At 38.6% G+C, this 20,807-nt stretch overlaps 1 protein-coding gene across 1 annotated transcript in view; it reads right to left on the bottom strand.

The window, feature by feature from the left end:
• Window positions 1-20,807, bottom strand: part of POMT2 (protein O-mannosyltransferase 2) — a 42,732-nt gene that overhangs the window by 2,800 nt on the left and 19,125 nt on the right. Inside the window, exons 8-20 of the mRNA XM_060757896.2 lie at window positions 20,495-20,577; window positions 18,253-18,362; window positions 15,268-15,334; window positions 13,065-13,134; window positions 11,707-11,785; window positions 10,220-10,371; window positions 8,256-8,347; window positions 6,727-6,803; window positions 4,111-4,182; window positions 3,868-3,927; window positions 3,438-3,543; window positions 1,747-1,887; window positions 125-239 (exon numbers count right to left, since the gene is read on the bottom strand). Of these exons, the coding sequence (XP_060613879.2) occupies window positions 125-239; window positions 1,747-1,887; window positions 3,438-3,543; window positions 3,868-3,927; window positions 4,111-4,182; window positions 6,727-6,803; window positions 8,256-8,347; window positions 10,220-10,371; window positions 11,707-11,785; window positions 13,065-13,134; window positions 15,268-15,334; window positions 18,253-18,362; window positions 20,495-20,577 (1,224 nt within the window). The remainder of the gene's footprint in view (window positions 1-124; window positions 240-1,746; window positions 1,888-3,437; window positions 3,544-3,867; window positions 3,928-4,110; window positions 4,183-6,726; window positions 6,804-8,255; window positions 8,348-10,219; window positions 10,372-11,706; window positions 11,786-13,064; window positions 13,135-15,267; window positions 15,335-18,252; window positions 18,363-20,494; window positions 20,578-20,807) is intronic.

A 20,807-nucleotide genomic window follows, 5' to 3' on the forward strand; every position in this document is an offset into this window, starting at 1 on the left:
GCAAGGCCCTTTTCTCACAATCACTGGAACATATGAATACTAAGAAGTAGTCATGGCACAGCAACTCTTCCAACAACAAAAATGCCTTTAGGTATATGTTAAAAGCTCACAAACCAATTCTCACCTGTACATACTGAGTAGGATCAACATCATTATCCCATACTGGTAAACCTTTCTTCTCTGGATGCCAGATGACTGGGACCCAGCCCAGAATTTCAGGAACACATCCCATGTAATGCCTGAGGGAATGAGAGATAAAGGAAGGTTGGGCAGGTATAATGGAACTTGAAAACTTTAGTCATTATGCCAAGGCAAGAAGATGCAGCTTATCAATCAATCAATACCTGTAGCTATTGTGTAATCATACTTTTACTAGCACAGTTAATATCAATTGAAAGCATGAAAATCTAACTCTGAGGCAAGTGGCAGAACACAATTCTATCCAACTGTCCGAAACAGTTTTCTCATAGTTGGCCTTCAAAATAATTTCTACTGGGCAATACCCCATTTTTTATTGAAATTTGCACTAATTCCAGTAAAACAATAAGTCCAGTACAATGCTAAAGTCACAAATTTTCACTACCATGCTGATACTAACATACTCTCCTGAACTCTTCTCCTTCCCCAACCTCTCTCTAAAAGGAATTTTCCAGCTCAGGTTAGCGATATATTTTATTATATACTGACAGTACCTAATACAATGCAAAGTAAAAATGATTTTTAAATATATATATATACAGCTGTAGAACACTCTACCCTGGTACCAGATACAAGAATACTTCTGAACGAGGCTACTTTTAAAAAATGTTAACCAATATTAACACAAACAGTCAAATATAATACATTTGAAAATGAAGGTGATCATTATTCCACTTCTGGGGCGGGTTTTTCGCATTCACTTTCACAGCAACTATGTAGCTAATTCATCTTTTTATCAATGTCAAAATAGGGAAATGAAGATGGATGAAGTAAGTTGTTCAAAGATAGTAAATAATAGCTGGAATTCTACATCCAAGTCTCCCATAGAAAGGAGCAGAACATACTGATCTAATCACTGATAAAGATGCAATTTACTGGAAAATGTTTCTAGCTTTAATCCAAACATTGTTTAACAACAACAAAAATACAGTCATTTATTGCATTTAATTTAAGGTGTTGGCTTGCTGACTGATATCCAAACAAAGGTTGGGCAGGAGAAATCAATGCCTTGGTCCAGATACTCGATGGAACACCTCAGCAAGTGAGAGTCTAAAAGTGGCAGGTTAAAACCAGGAACCTCAATCAGTGACTGATACCAGATGAGAAAATCCCACCTAGGCACACAGAAGACTGGATGACTTGATAGGCGCTGAACAGACTGTGCTCTAGCACCACGAGAGGCAGAGTTAACCTTAAGAAATGAGCCTACAAAGTGGAGTCCACAACATGCGAGTGTGGAGAAGAGAAAACCACAGACCACCTATTACAATGCAGTCTGAGCTTTGCCACATGCACAATGGAGGACCTCCTTACAGTGACACCAGAGGCACTCTAAGTGGACAGCTTCTGGTCAAAGGAAATTTAGTATAATGCCAAGTTATTAACTTTGTGGTTTTTCTATACATTATAACTGTAATCTCAATTCACTTCTGACACAAGAAATAAAAAATCTATTTCACTCAGGATTTCGAAGGCTCTCTGTGATCTAGTTTACCATGGCATTACATGGCATTACATTTGTGCTGTGTAAAGATTTGTGAAACATACCTGTCAACATGGTGGAGAAAAGCATAGCAGGAAAATAATGGTGAAAATAGAGCACTCGTCCCATCATGAAGAAAGGAAGATAATGAAGAAGCCATCCTAACATAATTATTCCTCCGCCATTCAGCAAGACTTGAGAAAGCTCTAGAATACCACACATATGCATACAAAAAGTTAAGGTTTTACACACAAACTACATTTCTTGTCTTCTTCTCACATCAAAACTGAAACATTTTTTTAGTTGCCTGCAGAAATCTAGTTTCATAGAGTGTATATAGTATAACAATCTGTTTTAATGTCACGAGAATGACTGGTCTCACGAAACCCTCTTATAGTGCTGGGCAACTGAGATGTCCAAAGGAGAGAGGCTGACTACCCGTGAAAACAAGCCTCCAGACAGCTGCTTCTCCACCTCCCTCCCTCCCTGAGAAGAGACAGTCCATGTGGCACCTGGAACAAGGGGCGACTTGGTGTCTATGTTTTTTAGGCCTGTTACTGGGGTTATTTGGGGTGCTGATTCAGAAAATTGCATTGGATAGACCACATCAGCTCTAGATTATTAAACATGGTTTTCTATGGGCAAGCAGATGGCGACTACTGGGTGGTATATATTCTATATCTGAAACTAGAGCTGATGTGGTCTATCCATTGCAATTTTTTGAATCAGTGTCCCAAATAACCTAACCAAATCTAAAGATGACCAAAAACTGATTCGTAATCCTTTTGGTACTAATGTTGGAGGGTTGTCCCTGTTCAAGTGGTCCCTCATCAAAAAAGGTTGGGAACCACTAGTTAAGGGTTTGGGAGAGAAGAGCATTGCTAATGGAGGCATCACGTAATGTATTAGTAAAAATCTGCCAAGTAAACATGTCTGTTCCTACTATGCTTTTTAGCTATTGCTACAAATCCAAGGCAGTCCAAGTTATGAATCCACATTCATGAAAACCTATGGAAGAGACCCCTTCTTTCAACTGATGATTCCCTACAGAAACAGCAAGATTAGGTTTTCTTCTCTTAACTCTTTCTGACTATGAGACAATTCTATATTTGTGATACCACTGTGTACATGTATAAAGATATCCAATAGGTAGACTCAGTGAATAGCTTTTGCTAGCCAAGTAGAAGATTACCCTTTAACTGGAGCTCTGAAAGACCACAAAGCTTGCTGAGAAGCATTCCCATCAAGAATGCTCAAATTCCAAGAATATAAACTCCAAGAACTAATCTCTCAGGCTGCATTCCTTGCCTCAACCCATAGAATGTTCTGGAATACCACTGCAATAGCAGTAGAAACACCTACTGAATGCATAAGACTTGCAAGTTTCTCATTGCAGGATCTTAACATCAGAGGTAATCACTTCTGTTTCTCTTTGTATCCAGAATTGTCTCTCCAAAGGAAATGAGGTCTAACATTTATCATACAGAAATTTCCCTTTTATAGATATTTATCTATGATTAAATCTCAAGCCGAAATCCAAAGAGCACATGTGTAAATATTGTCATGTCCAAATTGATCTCCTCTTCCAATTTGTATCTTATTACTCAACTGGAAATAACTACAGAAGATTCCTCAACATTTCTCAATATCTATGACTCCCAACATTTTTATTATACCCTTTTGACATCATACACAACATTTCCCGCACTCTGTCCAATGGACAAAGGGGCAGAGCATGTGGAGAAATTTGCATTACCTTTGTGCTCAGCTGTCAACTGAACTCCTCTCTTCATGGCCACAGATACAAATATTGCCATTATGAGATATAATCCGATTGTGAGTAAGTTCACCCACCAGATCACCTGTGAGGAAAAGCCTTGCAGGTAGACAAAGATGCACAGAAGGTACCATAAAACTATACAGAAACTATTGAGAAGAAATAAAAAGACACAAAGGAATCCAGTAACTCCTTCGAGATGCGTTAGAAAGAAGATCTTTCTCCCTCACCCCCACTCCCCAACCTTTAAGTCTGAAAATGCTAGTGGAATCTCTGTCTATACTGACAAACTACTTTGAATAATGAGGAGGAAGTGGAAGTCAGAGCTGGACAAGGGATAGAAATCACCTATTCTAGGAGTCAAACAATATCCCACCCTAATGGTAAAAAAAGAACACAGTGAACTTACCGGGTTTCCTAGCAAATAAACTCTATAGTCTGTTTCATTGACTCCAGAAAAACGGAGGCCCTATGGAAACAATGATGGTTTTGTCAGAAACAACTGATAAAAATATACGTCATGAGGATTGGTTTTATGCAGAAGACATTTAAATACACATCCTGTAAAAAGCAGATTTTCAATCTGTAGTATTAAAAATGTGAATACAAGTGCAAAAGCCTCAACACTCAAGAGTCGTTTTTGTCCACTTACTTGATAATTGATGGGCCAATGCCAGGGCTTGGATGTGACCTCATTCTCCTTTGGCTTGAGACCACTGTTTCCCTGCAATAAAAAGAAAAGCTATACTCACTTCTATGTTGTCAGAGCTTCATTAACTCCCTTTAAATCATAATTGGCACCTACAATTCTTCAAGTATTTGCTAGACTGTAACTCTCCATTGTTTATGTTGACTACTGCACCTGGGAGTTGCAGTCCAACAATATCTGGAAAACCCAGCACTCGCCACTTCTGTTTTTAATATTATCCTTAATATATTCTACAGACAGTTTCATATCTTGCATTTAGGAACGTAAGAGAAGCACTGTCAGATATGAGTGTAGACTCATATACAGTGTAGATCCAGCTGGAGATACTCTGGCAATCCACCATCCAGTATATGAAATCAACAGTCTTCTCCTATTGTATGGTCCTCAAACTTTTTAAACAGACAGCCAGTTCACGGTCACGCAGACTACTGGGGGGGGGGGGGGGGCAGATTATAGTTTGGAAAAAAATGAACAATGCAATATTTTAAAGAACAACTTTAACCAACATAAACTTAACAGTATTTCAGTGGGAAGTGTGAGCCTGCTTTTGGCTGATGAGATAGTCAAGTTAATAAAGATTATTGTTATTGTGTGCCTTCAAGTCGTTTCCAACTAAGGCAGACTCTAAGTCTAAAGTTTAGGGCGGGGTCACGTAAACTACCTTGGAGGGCCGCATCCAGCCTGTGGGCCTTAGTTTGGGAATCCCTGTTGCTTCTCCCAAGGTATATCTCACTTCTTAGATTATCTTCCTGAAGACACATGCATACCCTTTTAAACGTTTACATCTGGTAAGCAACACCTGTAGCCCCCTAAATATTACTGGGCTCCTAACTGCCAGAAGCAACATGCCCAATAGTCAAAGATGATAGGAACTCTAGACCAACAATCTGGAATGCCTTATGTTTCTGGAAGGCTTTATATTATGCTAGTTTAGATCTATGAGGCTTTCTGGCCAAATCAGAGACAGATAAACATTAGAATATGAATTCACATGGGAACAGAGGAGAACATATATTACACAACAATCAAAGCTAAACATGTCAAATTCAACCTGACTTTGTTTGACATCTAAAGCCAGTGTGGGGAAAGTGCAGCCTGTTGGCCAAGTACAACTAGCAAAACCTTTTTCTGCAGCTCCTGAATTGACTAGATCCAGCTCCCTTTCTTAAAAAGCATTTTTTCACCAAGACATCTCAGAACCACTACAAAAACAAAGAGGTTTAGCTTCCACGCCCTGTAAGAACGTTGCAGTACTTAATATATTGTACAAAACAAAATTGGCTAAAATAAAACCAGCCAAGAAAAAAGAACCAGTCAAAAATCTCAACACTTTAAGAATACTAGAGACTTTCAAATCAGAAAAAAATGTTAGGCACAGTGTTTCTGGAGTACACAGCTACAGAAAACAGCAGGATTTTCATTAATACTCCTTTTTGAGAAAAAAATCTTCAAATCCATGTCCTCTCTTTCTTACAGGAAACAAACAACAGGGCAAAAGATGGTTATCTGCCTCATAATCTGGCTTGTGAGCTTCCCAGGGAGGAACACTTTCAGACCACCAGTGGAGACAAGATTGCAGGAGACAATGGATTTTTGTTCTGAACCATGAAAGCAGTTTTCAAGTAATTACTTAGCAAAGAAGATATAGTCTACATCCCACAAAATCAAAAACTACTATCAGTATTACAATTAGAAAAGGCTTTTTGCTGCTCTGTGTGGCATTATAGCTTAGAGTAACATGTGCTTGGGCTACATGAACTTATGGGACTATAATGATAAAATTTCCTACTTGCTATGTGGGCCATGGCAAATGGAACAATGTAGAGAAAGGTTAAACTCACTATAGTAGAATGGCCTAAATATCCTAAAGGCACCAGATCTCATCTCATCAGGGAAGCTACAGATGCTCTGTATAGAGGAGGATGACAAAAATGATCAAAGGTCTGCAAACCATGTCCTATGAGGAGCAGCCTAAATAACTATGTTTAGCCTGCACAAGAGAAGGTTAAGAGAAGACATGATCACCATGTTTAAATTTTTGAAACGGTATTATAAGTAAGATGGAGCAGGCTTGTTTTCTGCTGCTCTGGAGACTAGGACCTAGGAGAAATGATTTCAAATTACAAGAAAGGAGATTCCACCTGAACATTAGGAAGAATTTTCTGACCATAAGAGCTGTTCAACAGTGAAACTCTCTGCCTCAGAGTGTAGTGGAAGCTCCTGAGGTTGGACTGGATGGTGCTTGTGGTCTCTTCCAACTCTTTGACTCTGTGATTCTATGGGAGACCATCAACGACTACTAGGTGCTGTAGGCTAGGGAGGAACTGGCAAAATTACCTGAGTATTACTTGCCTAAGAAAACCTCATGAAATTTATGAGATTGCTGTAAGCTGACAGGCAACTTGAAGGCACATGCACATATATGCCTGCAGAAGAGTACACACATACACTTTCAACTATATTTATACTGCTCTTCCTTGCCAAATATATTCATCTTGTTCTCTACTGGAGGCAGCTTTAAAAGGCAGATATCACAATCAACATGAAAATTCTACCTACTCGGATCATAACCATGTGAGACTCCAGAAGAATCTCTGGAAAGGATGGTTTCAGAACATCCAGACTGATATTCGGCACTACAGAAAGGAAAATACATTGAAACAGAATGTATCCGGTTGTTTAGGCAGAATATTTCCATTTGTATTAAACCATATTTAGGGTGCATCTACACTATAGAATTAATGTTGGGTTGCTGTGAGTTTTCCGGGGCTGTATGGACACGTTTCCAGAACCATTATATCCTGACATTTTGCCCACAAAGGTTGTGAGGTGAGTTGGAAATTAGACAAGGGAGGTTTATATATCTGTTGAAGGTCCAGGGTGGAAGAAAGAACTCTTGTCTGTTGGAGGCAAGTGTGAATGTTGCAATTAATCACCTTGATTAACTTCAAGCTGCAAGGCTTTGCAATGCTAATCAAGGTGATTACTTGCAACATTCACACTTGCCTTTGACAACACAGAATTCATCTGTTTGACACCACTTTAACAGCTATAACTTGATGCTATTAAATAAAGGGAGTTGCAGTTTTACAAGGTCTTTAGCCTTATTTTACAAAGAATGCTGCAAAATAGTAATAGTGTCTCACCAAACCACAACTCCCATGATTCCATAGCATTGCAGAATGACATTTGAAGTGGTGCCAAACTACATTAATTCTATAATTTAGATGTACCCTTAGATGTAAATCAATGTGGGTGCCATAGTCCAAATGGTGTAATGAGAAAAAAACACACCAAACACAGTATTTTCAATCTTCTCTGTACCCAACCCTTTCCTTGGAGACCCTAAAGAATTACAACATTGGGTTGTTGTGGGATGTTGTTGTAGGGCAAGCATCCTCTGAGGATGATTGCCATAGATGCAGGCGAAACGTCAGGAGAGAATGCCTCTAGAACATGGCCATATAGCCCGAAAAAACCGACAATACATTAGTTACAACATTAAAACCAAATATGGGACCCAGATTGCAACATTAAAACCAAATAGAGCAAACAAAATTAAACTATAAAATTAATTTCAAAACATTACAATATACATGCAGCATACATCCCAATAAAAGAGCCCTCTGCATAATCTATTAATATAATCCAATGGCAGAACGGAGATCAACCTGATTCCCCATAGAATGAACTCTACAGACTACAAGAGACACTGAGAAGATCATCTTATGTATCTCTAACACATGGGCCTGTGAGTGTGGTGGGACCCAAAGAAAGCCCTCCTAAGAATCTTAAGACTTGAATAAATTTATAAAGGAGATTTTTATTATGTTGTATATGTCATTGGATATTGCCGGAGTTGTAAGTCGCCTTGAGTCCCCTCTGGGGTGAGAAAGGCAGGGTATAAATGAAGCAAATAAATAATAAATAAATACAGTCTTGGACCTAATTGTACAGAATTCCAATTCTAATTCTTTTGCCTTGACTGCTTTATAGAAGCTCTGTCTTTAACATGGACATGGAACATACATTCAAAAAGAGAAAGATCTAAACACTTTTGCAATAAAAACATGCATTCAGCCACTTACACCTGGGATTGATGTGATCTTCAACATTCCAGAGAGTATTAGGACTCTCTTTCTGATATGGAGTACAAGTGACCTCCACTTGCTCCCAGCCCCTGCAAAAAAGGACAGCATCTTTAGTCATAAACAAAAGGTCATCCCTGTGGGCATTCATATTCTATGACCGTATGGAGTATTATTTTGTGTCAAAAATACTTCCAGAAAACGTGGCCTTTCAGAATCCACAAAAAGCCACACTGTAAAGAGAATCATAAATAAATGTCCAATAAGTCAAAAGAGTACACATGCACCAGGTTTCTAGCTGTTTTTGAAACTTCTAACCCATATTTCCAAATGACTTAGAAGTTTTCTAGTACTCTTCAGTTCTATTGGACTATTACTCCCATTATTCCCAGCCAGTACAGATAATGTGTAGCTGCAAATAATGCAGCTTACACATTGAAATTTACAAACACATTATTATTTCTGTTCATATGGAGTGGCTGAAAATAATGGGAGTTATATTTCCTCATGTTTAAAGGGAATCAAGATGAAAAAGGCCCACTCTGCATCCAAGTACAAATAGTAGGTTCACTCTTAGAATGCCATTTAAAAAGAAGCAGCTGCAGCAGCAAGAGTCTGACCGGAAGAGATAACAAACACCAGGTCTTTCACAAAGGAACTTCAAAATCTCTCCCAAATGCATCCGGGCTCCCTATTTATCTAGTAAGGAGCCAAAGATATGCTCTATGTCAGTGGTTCTCAACCTGGAGTCCCCAGATGTTTTTGGCCTTCAACTCCCAGAAATCCTATCAGCTGGTAAACTGGCTGGGATTTCTGGAAGTTGTAGGCCAAAAACATCTGGGGACCCCAGGTTGAGAACCACTGCTCTATGTAATCCAAAGGAAAAATGCATTGTATTTTAAAAGGATGTGCATGACTCACATACCTTGCAATAGGGTAGCCCACATCAATGTAACCCCACTGAAAAGAACATTTTGCTTCGAATTGAAAAAAATATTTTCAATATCCAGAAACTGCAACAATTAAGTAACCCACACTCCCCATGTGTTGCATAAAAAAATAAACCGCATATCACTCCCCTTCCCATTTGAGAAATCTGTTCTAGGAAACAAATATACTGATTCCTTGGTTCCTAAGCCTTTCAAACTAATTTAAAACTAGATTTCATTGTTTGTAAATGTTACATTTTAATGTGTTGTTCCCCACCTTGATCAATGGAGAGAAGTAGGTAAGAAATGAAGAATTATTACTATAATTATTTTCTTCTTCTTCCCTGGAACACGCGTCTTTAGTCACTTGCTTTTAATTTTACTTGAAAGACAAGTCTCACAGAAATAAGAACCTTCCAGCAGTGTATCTGCTCTCTGAGTAGAACTACCCTTAGGAGAGGAAAGCATACTTTTGACACGTTGCACCCCCAAAAGCATTGTTCACATGTGTATACTTGCATGTGCAGAGATGTATGCTGCTGAGAACAAAAAGAAGTCTTCTTTAATCCTGGATTTACACAGAACTTCAATACCTTAAAATCTAGATACAATATGTTGTAATAGTTAGCATGCTGGACTGAAATTTAAGATCTGGTTCTCACCCTCATTAAATTAATTGAATTAATTGGGCGAGTCACACTCTCAGCATGGCAATCTCACACAGGTGTTGCGAGCCTAAAATAGAGATGACGAGAGCCATGTATGCTGTCTTGTGTCCTTTTGAGGAAAACAAGGATATAAATGTTACTTGTTGTATGCCTTCTAGTCATCAGACTTATGTCAACCCTCAGACAATCTTGACTTGAAGTATTCTTAGCAAGATTTGTTCAGAGGAGAGTTTCAATTGCTTTCCTCTGACACTGAAAGATTGTGACTTTGTCCAGGTCTCTCAACAAGTTTCCATGACTAAACAGGGATTTGAAGCCTGGTCTCCCATAGTTCCACTCCAACACCCACATGCTTTCACACAATTACCATTTGGGCAGTGTCTTTCCAGTTGAACCCAAGATGCAACCAGTAGCCAGGTGAATTAGTCGGATTTGACTACGCAGGACTTTGATACGCTTCCCAGCTCTTCTTCCTGCAACCTCAATTCGCCAGAAATCATTGGAGTCTCCTGTTCCATTCTATGAAATAAACATTACAAGGGCAATTGAAAAATTTTAATTACCATGAAGGTTCATTCTGGGATGGCAGGAAGAGCAATCCACTAAAACTGGGTTTCACCCGCACACTCCAACCAGAATGGCAGGATCCAAGATTCATTTTCAGTTGAGCCATTAAGATGCCGCCTCCTTCTCCAACAGTTTTATTATCAAGCTTTAACTAATGTAAATTCTGAGAACCACTTCCACTTGTCAACTAATTTTTGTTTGTTTGTTCGTTTGAGGGAGGGCGTGGTTGCTCCTCTTGCCATCCCAGAACGAACCTTCATGGTAAGTACAATTTCTCATTCTTGGGATGGCCAGGAGAAGTAATCCACTACAACTGGGGCCTACCCAAGCCCTTCTTCTGGGTGGAAGAACCACTTTGATACTACAGATTGCAGCATGGTGTTTAAAAAGCTGCTTCTACTGACTTACATTGTGCCAAACACTAAAGCCTCAACCTATCCTGCAGCAATTTAAATATTCTGTAAAGACACTTAAGCAGAAAAAAGCCATCGATGATGCATGTGATCTTGTCAAATGTTGCCAAACACATTTTGGGTGGGATTTATTCTTATAGTTATAGTATTTCAATATGTATGCATCAATTCATCTTCCAATAACCAATCTAAGTACCTTTTGTTTTACAATTCTATGATTGTGTAATATAAACAAAGTCCCTGTGAAACTAAATTTGAGATGTTCTCTTCCAATAAATTCACAGCTCTCTTCTCATCCAAAGTGTGCCATCTGTTTTTCTAGATGACATGATTTTAGGCAACATTTTTGAAGATAAACTACTTCCATGGCACTCTTTCTCTTTAAGCACTTAGGCAGAAAATCCAGATCCACTATTAATTTTAATCTGTCATGTTCAAATGACAGAAATTATGTTTCACCAACAAAGCTGCCTACCTTGGCACCCTTCTTGCTAATGTTACAGAAACTAAGAGTGCCACCTTAAACAAAATCATTCTTATAGGATGCTCCCAAGTAAGGTCACATGAACCTGCACTACGCTTCTCACCATCACAAAAGATGGAGTTTCTAGTGGCTGCTCCCAAGACTAGCTTATTACTTTGGGCAGAAATTCAACAAAACATATTTATTCCAAAACACAACTGGTTTTTGAGATGATGCCAAGCCAGGTTTTAAGTAATAGATGCTTTTGTTTTCTTTCTTATTGGTGAATTGATCCGTAACTCTGCTACAGTCTCCCTGTTCTAGAAGGAAAATAAATAGAAAAAACAGACGTTTATTTTTGGACTACAATATATTCCAGATGGCAATCAGAATCAAGCATTATTCACTTACTATGCCATATCCAGTGACCTGAAGATGTTTTCTTGTCAAGGGAGCTTCATGTTGATGACTATGTAGGTTTCTAGAAGTCCTGAAGTTAAAACAAAATCTGTTTGATTTGATATTTTTTGACAAGGTTTAGTATTATCTTAAACTGAGATGAATATGACAGCAATACAATTATACTTTGTATATTAACCAAGAGGCAAAATGTTATGACTACTATTTACAATAAGGTGCATAATTTCCTCTTCTTTCAAATTAATCTCTTTTCACCAAATATAGAATTCTGCGCCACTTTAAAAATGAGTAGGAGATTCAATCATGAAATGTAGCACTTATTCAAGTATTCCAAAATGGCATGTTTGAAGGACAACTGCAATATGAACTGTCATGTTACCCCATTATCTATGGACTCCTGTATTTATAGTAGAGATCTGAGGCAGAAATGTAACCATGTGTAATCAAATGCAATTACAGCTACAACCTCCACATTTCCTCTTCATATTTTGCCCACAAACACTGTGGTTGAAGAGTATGGCCTTGCAAAGTCCCATGTCATGACATTGGGATGCTTGAAAAAGGATAAAGGAAACTCATTACTGGATCTCAAGAAGGTTAAGTCTTATTTCACTTTAAAAACATAAAAAACCTTAAAACCACTTAAATCATAGTCCACGGCCATTCCAATTTGTAATTGCACTATTCCATCTTTTTGTACTGATAAATTACTCACTGAATACTTGGTCACAACATCCATGTCTTTAACCTTTTCCTAAAAGTCAGGGGGGAGGGGGATGATCTAATTTCACTAGGGAGTGAGCTCTATAGTCGAGAGCCACCACTGAGAAGGCTATGTCTCATCCCCACCGGTCATGCTTGCAAAGGAAGCGGAATCGAGAGCAAGGCCTTTCCAGAAGATCTTAACCTGTTGGCTCATAGAGGGAGATATGTTCGGACAGGTAACCTGGGCCAGAACTGTTTAGAGCTTTATAGGCTAAAGCCAGCACTTTGAATTGTGTTTGGTAGCATTGCATTAATGTAAAAAACATCAGATCAACTTTTAAAAATACAGTTTAGGCATCCAAACAAAAAGGATAGGTAGAATTACCTAGTAATATAGAATGATTGAAAGAAAATTTTGTTTGGGTGCAATTTCCTTATCCTCCTCCACACAGCTGCACTACTGGTTATAGTCAGGCAAGGAGTCCTGTTCAATTCAAGTTAAATCCAGGACATTGAAGACTGGGTGGGGAGGACTACAAATCCGGGAGGGGGGAGGTTTCTAAGTTTTAAAATCCAAAAGGAACTTTTTTGAACTCCAAATTTAAAACACCTTCATGACTCCTTCCATTTCCTGAACAACTTACTCTTTATGTTCCAGGCGAATTATATCTCCATGCCTCACAAACTCCATAGGGGAAGATGGGTCTGAATGATCTGGTGAAACAGAAGAGGTCATAGCATGAGATCAGAGGAACATGGAGAAGATTTAGGAATGCTGGTACCAAATAAACTAGGAATACCTTATTAATATATGCATATACATACACACCTGTGAATCTCAAACCCTGGCCCTTCCAAGAGTCTTGGACTTCAACTCCTAGGGCATTTGGCTGTTGGCCAAAGTGAATGAGACAGTTGGGAGCTGAAGCCCAAATCACCTAGAGGACCAGATTGATATTTATTCCAGTGGTTCTCAACCTGTCGGTATCCAGGTGTTTTGGCCTACAACTCCCAGAATTCCCAGTTTACCAGCTGTTAGGATTTCTGGGAGTTGAAGTCCAAAACATCTGGGGACCCACAAGTTGAGAACCACTGACACATACAATTGAATATTTTTCTAGACCAAAGATCTAATTGAAGTAGAAATACTATTTTGGAATTTCATAATTTATTATTTATTTATTTATTTATTTACTGTATTTATACCCCGCTCTTCTCAACCCTGAAGGTGACTCAGAGGGTGGCACTGAAAAACTTATTTAAAGTGAACAGGATGTATTGCCACTGGGATAGAGGAAAAATGCAAAGGCATTCAAGCTTGGGAGAAATATTTTTAAAACTAACATCAATTTCAACAGACAACTGAGTTGGTAGCACAAAAATAAAATATGTAGAAGTAAGATAAAGAAGAAATAGGGATTGTTAGCTACTAACAATCCTAGCCACCTTGAGTTCCCACAGGGAGAAAGCATAGTTTAAATAAAGATAATAATAATATTTATTTATTTATTTATTTACGATATTTCTTCCCCACTTTTCTCAAACCTGAAGGTGACTCAGGGCAGCTTTACAACATAAGCAGTTATATGATGCCATTAAAACAATGTAAAAATTACAATAAACATTTAAAACAGAATTAGAAAATACATAGATTTAAACCTTTAAAAACATATAAAACCACTACCTTCACTATTAGCCTCGTTGTCCAAAAACAAGCCATTCCAGTATTCGATTTCACATAGAAACATGTTTATATTGCATTAGGTTCCCAAAGGCTTGTTCAAAGAGTCATGTTTTTACTTTTCTGTGGAAGGTCAGGAGGGAAAGGGCTGATCTAATATCCCTAGGGAGGGAGTTCCACAGCTGAGGGCGCACCACTGAGAAGGCCCTGTCTCTCGTCCCCACCAGTTGTGCCTACAAAAAAGGTGAGAACGAAAGCAGGGCCTCCCCAAATGATCTTAAACTCCTAGATGGTTCATAGGGAGAGATACGTTTGGACAGGTAAGCTGGGACGGAACCACTTAGGACTTTGAATTGTGCTCGGTAGCAGTGGAACTGGCTTAACAAGGGAGTTGTATGCTCCTTGAATGCCTCTCCGGTGAGCAATCTAGCTGCCACCCGTTGGACCATTTGAAGCTTCTGAACAGTCTTCAAAGGCAACCCTACGTAGAGTGTGTTGCAGTAATCTATACGGGATGTAACCAGAGCATGGACTACTGTGGCCAAGTCAGACTTTCCAAGGTACAGGCTTAATAATAATAATAATAATAATAATAATAATATCAGGCTTTTGCTCTAGATGCAATTTGGAGAACAATCTTTTATTGAAGTATTGCACTCATTCATTTACTTGAATTTTGAGGGGATGGCTAGAAGGGGTATGGGTGGGATATCACTGGATTTCATTTGTAACTCTCCTGCATTTCCCCAACAGTACTTCAAAACATTTTTTTTACCACAAAAATATTTTAAGGAGGCAGAGAAAGACAAGACCACTGAATAATGCATAATGTTAACATTCTGGTTCTAGTTCTGTTCACTGGAACAACAAATAAGTAGCCGAGAAGCTTAAAGATACCAGAAGTCTGTTACTATCTCTTCCCTTGATCTTCTCTTTCAGAGGTTAAACGCACACATCCTTTCTTAGAGTGATTTTTACCATCATCATTACCATCATCATACTGACTGCTTTCCTTCTGACCCTATTCCAGCTTGTCAATGTCCTTCTTAAAATATGGCATCCAGTGACACACAAGCATCTAAATAAATATCCTTGGAAAAGGGACAGAATTCCTTGAAAAAAGAACAAATTAATGGCAGAATTTACATGACCCTTTTTCACTTTACCTGTATTTACATTGTGTTTCTTCATAATCCATAAGTTATTCAAGTCCTTGTGTAAATATGCAGTGACCTAGGAAGAGACAGGGATCATTGAACTTCATCTCTTCAAGCATTTTCATGTCTACATATTAGCAAGTCACACATTCTTTGTACAAAATCAATAAACAGCAAAACAAACAAGATGCCACACACTGCTCAAGGAATTGAAACACAGTTGCTACTCTATATTATTTTTAAGTGTTTTTCATAAGTTTCAAAAAATGTATATTGGTGTTTTCCAAAGAACTCTTCCATATAGACATAATAAATATCTCAAATGTTATCATTTATTTCTTACCCATCTCTCTCTGTGGATCGAGGATGAGGAAAACTGATTAAAATACAGCATCAAATTGAAAAATAATAAAGTTAAAAAGTATACATTCAGACGGTAAAGGGAGGGCTTTTTAAAAAAGAAGAACATACCCCTGATCTTTTAAACAACATGGAAAGTTCCTTACCCTGAAAGATGCATTAATAATATACTACAGCTGAAATCTAATTGCTTCTTTTCCTGGATGATCAGTTTAGATGGACAGGGATTGATAGGACAGGTGGTCTTTCTTACTCATACTAGCAGTGCTTATGACCTGAAACTGATCCAGTATGATCTTTCTCAGAGAGTTGCTGTACACCCCACTGTCAGCTTCTGCTATAATGATAGCATCTAATTCTGCTCTTATTCAAGGGATTTCATCTGTGAAGCATCACAGCAAACTACAAAAGGTGCTAGAATTGATTTTTTTTGGGGGGGGGGGGGGGTACCTGAGTTTGATCTCTCATTATCCTGAATAGTTCAAATGGATGTGAATTCAGATACAGAGAATAAAGCTTCCTTCTCCGCACATATTGCTACTTTATAGGAACAAAGATGCTCCTACACTATTCAATAAGCATCAATAATTTTTGCCTAGTTTTATCTACTCTTGAACCTCTGAATTTTTCTAATATAAAAAATAAGACAGAGTTCACTAATGAACACAAAATACATGAACTGCCTTTATTTTCAATGTAAAATAAATTCTGTATATAGTAAGAATTAAAATGTAGCAGAACACTGGTAAATGGTAAAAGCAGATGGCCTTCTACTGGGCTGTAGCTATTCCAAGTTAGCATGCTATACATATAAATATGCCACAAAACAGTATTTATAATATAGTTGAGCATCCTTTATCTAAAATACTCCAAAATCCAAATTTTGTTGTACACACACAATTATTTAAAACATATTAAATTACCTTCAGGCTATGTGTACAAGATGTATATTAGACATAAATGAATTTTGTGTCCCCTCTCCAAGTTATCTCATTATGCAAATATATTTTGCAAAATAAAAAAAACTGAAATCCAAAACATTTCTGGCCCAAACCTTTTAGATAAGTGATACCCAACCTACACTATTTCTAACATCTCATATACTTGAATTAATCAAGATACAGAATTAACTATCTACACATATTTTTAAAGAGATAACTGTGTTTTTTGCTTCTTCTCACCCTACAGTGTAGTAATGGGCTGTTATAATGAATGTTTAATACTGTATTTACAAAACGTCAACCTTATGGACTTGAGGCCATGCATAAGAACTACCTCCCCAGCAGTCAATATTGCATATAATCAATTGGTATGAACCAAAGACCACTACTATTCCTTACAGGAGCCAACCAGAATCCTATAACAAGCTATGGGAAGCTGTATTTGTTGGAGTTCAACAATCCTCTACACAAGTAACAGTGCCTCATTTTGGTGGTGGGAAAATTAATCAATAGGAAAATCTAGAGTGTCCTGGATCTCTCTTTTCTTCTTTGCCTATCTGTCCTGCATAGACTATGAGTAACACAGACTAATACTCTTAGGCTTCTCAGTTTTCAGCCCCGTCCCTGGAACTTTCCACTTCTTTGTTTCTTTAGAGCAGGCCTCCTCAACCTGTGGCTCTCCAACTGTTTGGTCCCCCAACTCCAAGAAGCCCTAGCCAGCTTGTTCCATAGTCAGGAATTCTGGGAGTTGGAGGCCTAAACAACTCCTTTTCTCTATCAGTAATGGGGTTCTCTTAATAAAGATAACTTTAAACTTTAGCTATTGGTGTACTTTGCTCCTTGAACAGCATCTCACACCTTCACTGTTGTAGGTTTACTCTGCTAACAGTATTTGTGTAATAGCCGTTTCCCACTATTGTTCCCCAGCCACTGATATTCTGATTTGGCTATTTGCAGATTTGATTAGTATGTTGTCTCTAGAAATCTCTAAGTCCTTCAGGGTGACTCCAAGAACACTTTCTACTGGAAGTTGGTCAAAGATTCATGCTGGAGACTGTAGAAACTCCTAGCTAGGTTTATCTCGGATTTTTTAAACTGTGTATTGTGGGGGTTCTGCACCCCTGAACTATGTAAAAGTGGAGGGCCTCCTGTATCTACAGTAGTGAGAAAGTAATTTGTGAAAACAAAACATTTGTTTTCACAAATGGAAAATATCTGGCAAATTAAAACCAATCAGGAATCAGACAGGCTTTATCTTTCATGTTTCCTAGGAATGATTCTACGAATAACCCCTATTAAACAATCAGGGACAGCTAACACCTTCCAACAAAGGATTTCTCGAGGCAGGAAGCAGCCAGGCCTTGAAGCTACAAGGCTTTGCAATGCTAATCAAGGTGATTAATTGCAACACTCACACTAGCCTCCAACAGACAAGAGTTCTTTCTCCCACCCTGGACCTTCCACAGATACATAAACCTTCTGGAACATGGCCATATAGATCAGAAAACAGACATCAACCCAGTGATTCTGGTCATGAAAGCCTGAGACAACACAATAACCCCCATGTTCACAAAATATAACACAGAAGATAAATGCCCCCAAAAGAAGTACATAAATGTTTTCCCCATTTTCAACTCATAATAATAACATATGAGAACCTCACCAAAACATGGCATTCTAACAGTTCACCAACCTGTTGCTGCCGTGCTCCAACTCCCTCAGGATACAAATGCCAATGAGAGTGAAGATATCCACCTGCCATACGAAGGTTCTTTACTGTAACTATAGAGCCATACGCCAAGTCTGAAGGAAGAGAACAATAGCTTAAAAGAGCTTATTTTGCTAGGCCACATCATAGTCTAACAACCCTGCATTCTGAACAAAAATGTATACTTGTAAACAAAGCCAGCCCACAAAGCCAACCCCTGTGTATAAGATAGTCAATCCTAATTATGACTAAGATTCCATTGTGATCTGAAACTGGTGCTGAATGGTTGCACCAAACCATCATGATTTAATAACTACAACTACTTCTAAATCAGAATTCTAAAAGTGTGTTAGAGATTCAAAGAAGGAGAGGAAGCTAGAAAAAATCCAAAGAATAGTCATTTTGTAATAGCCCACTATTTAGGTTCAGATTAGTGAAATTACATGTCTGTACATTTGCTAACTGAAATAACACCAGCATGTGTTCTAATAAATGCGGCCAAATCTTCTTGGAAAAAATGCCAGAAACCCACACACTGTACTTGCCCTTGAATAGCCCTGTTGATTGAAACAATTTCAAATTGCATGTCTCTTATTCCTTTTATGATTTGTTTTTCCTTCCTGCTGTGAGTAGAAACCAGACAGCTACAGAAAAAACACTCTGACCACAAATCCTCAGCTCACAGACTGAAGTGTGGGAGGTGCAGTGAAAACATGCTATTCCCTCCAAAGCATCAACCCTGCTTCTCTGCACTCCCATATCTACTTTCTCGCTTCAGTAGGGATCCTTTCCTCAGCACTCTGTTAAGTATGTTACAAGATAAGAGTTCCAAGCTGCCTCTAGTTAACTAACCAAGCATTACTTCAATATGACCAGATGCTGAAAAGAATTCAACAAGCAGAACATCTATTAGTAAAAGCTTTGTGAGAACAAACTCACAGTATCTCTCTCTACTACACTATAGAAGAAGTTGGAAACTTGCTAAACCCCTGCTGCTAAATTGTGGCCATGATTCATGAAAAATGAAACCCATTTTCCACTAATCGTAGCAGAAGATGACACAAAAACATATAATTTGAACTAATCAATTTTGGCCCCATCTTCTGTCGCCTGCTACATCTATATAAATAAAGATGTCATGTTTGTTTGTGGGATTAACATATCTCAAAAACCACTGGACGAATTGACACGAAATTTGGACACTACACCCCTAACAGACCAATGAGTGACCATCACTCATAAACCCCTCTCAAAATATAGCAGAAAGTACTTAAAAACCCCCAAAAGCTAAATGATTATACAGCACATGTGCTAAAATGATATCTCCCAGCATCCCCTTTAGGGGAGGAGGATGCTCCAAATACACTGCTTCTAAGCTGTAAGCTTGCTTCTCCTTAGATGTCTTTGAGAGCAATCTGTAAATATTTCCTATTTCCTATTCATGGATTGTAACTCCCAGCAATCCGCCAGATAAGATAAGATATATAGATTAGATAGAGATAGATAGTAGGTAGATAGATCAATCAGGAGGACTACTAGGAGTTACAGTCCAAGAATAGGTAGAGAAGGAAGAAAGGAGAGAAATAAAAAGGGAGGGGGAGGGAGGGAGGGAGGGAGGGAGGGGAAGGGAGGGAGGGAGGGAGGGGAAGGGAGGGCGGGAGGGAGGGCGGAAGGGAGGGGGGAAGGGAGGGGGGAAGGGAGGGGGGAAGGGAGGGGGGAAGGGAGGGGAAGGGAGGGCGGAAGGGAGGGGAAGGGAGGGCGGAAGGGAGGGGAAGGGAGGGAGGGGGAGGGAGGGAGGGAGGGGAGAGAAAGAAAGGAAGGAAGGAGGGAGGGAGGGAGAGGAAGGAGAGAAAGAGGGAGGGAAGGTTGGCCACAGCAATGTGTCATGGTTACAGCTAGCAAATGTGCATGTGTGTGAGGCATACTATATGTTTTCATCACAGTTTTCTACGGCATACTCTCAACACAGAAGTGAAAAAGATCAAAATTTTAGAAATAAATCTGAGTCCATCTCTATCAACATTACAAACATTCTATCCTGCTCAAAATATATCAACGAACAAAAGCAACCTCCCCTAAAAGGAACAAAAAGTGATAAAGCTTTGCTTTTTAAAATGTTTCTACTCTCAGAGATGTTCTTAAATACAAGGAAGAGCTTTTGTTTAGATATAGGATGTGCTGATAATCCTCATTATTGTTTTTATTCCACAAGGATCGAGATACTCACATTCCGGAACAGAGACATTATGAAGATTGTTCCCAATCAACCGGGACTGAAATCCAGAGCTGAAAAACCCATCGCCAGGTCCACTGACAAAAAAAGAAAAATATATGCAAATTACGAGTATATAGAGACAAATGGGCAGAGGTCTAACGTTTTAATTTAATAAGGTGAAACATAATAGCACTGGTTTGTTCACGCACAGGAAGGATGCGCTCAATTTATTCAAATAGCTACAAGGATTTGGCCTGTTTGACTGACGCACACAAACAATCTTTAGCAGCCCTCAGATTTATATCAGCTAAATGATCATTTATAT

This window comes from Anolis sagrei, chromosome 1, assembly GCF_037176765.1.
Source record: "Anolis sagrei isolate rAnoSag1 chromosome 1, rAnoSag1.mat, whole genome shotgun sequence".
In the NCBI taxonomy this organism is placed as follows: Eukaryota; Metazoa; Chordata; class Lepidosauria; order Squamata; family Dactyloidae; genus Anolis; species Anolis sagrei.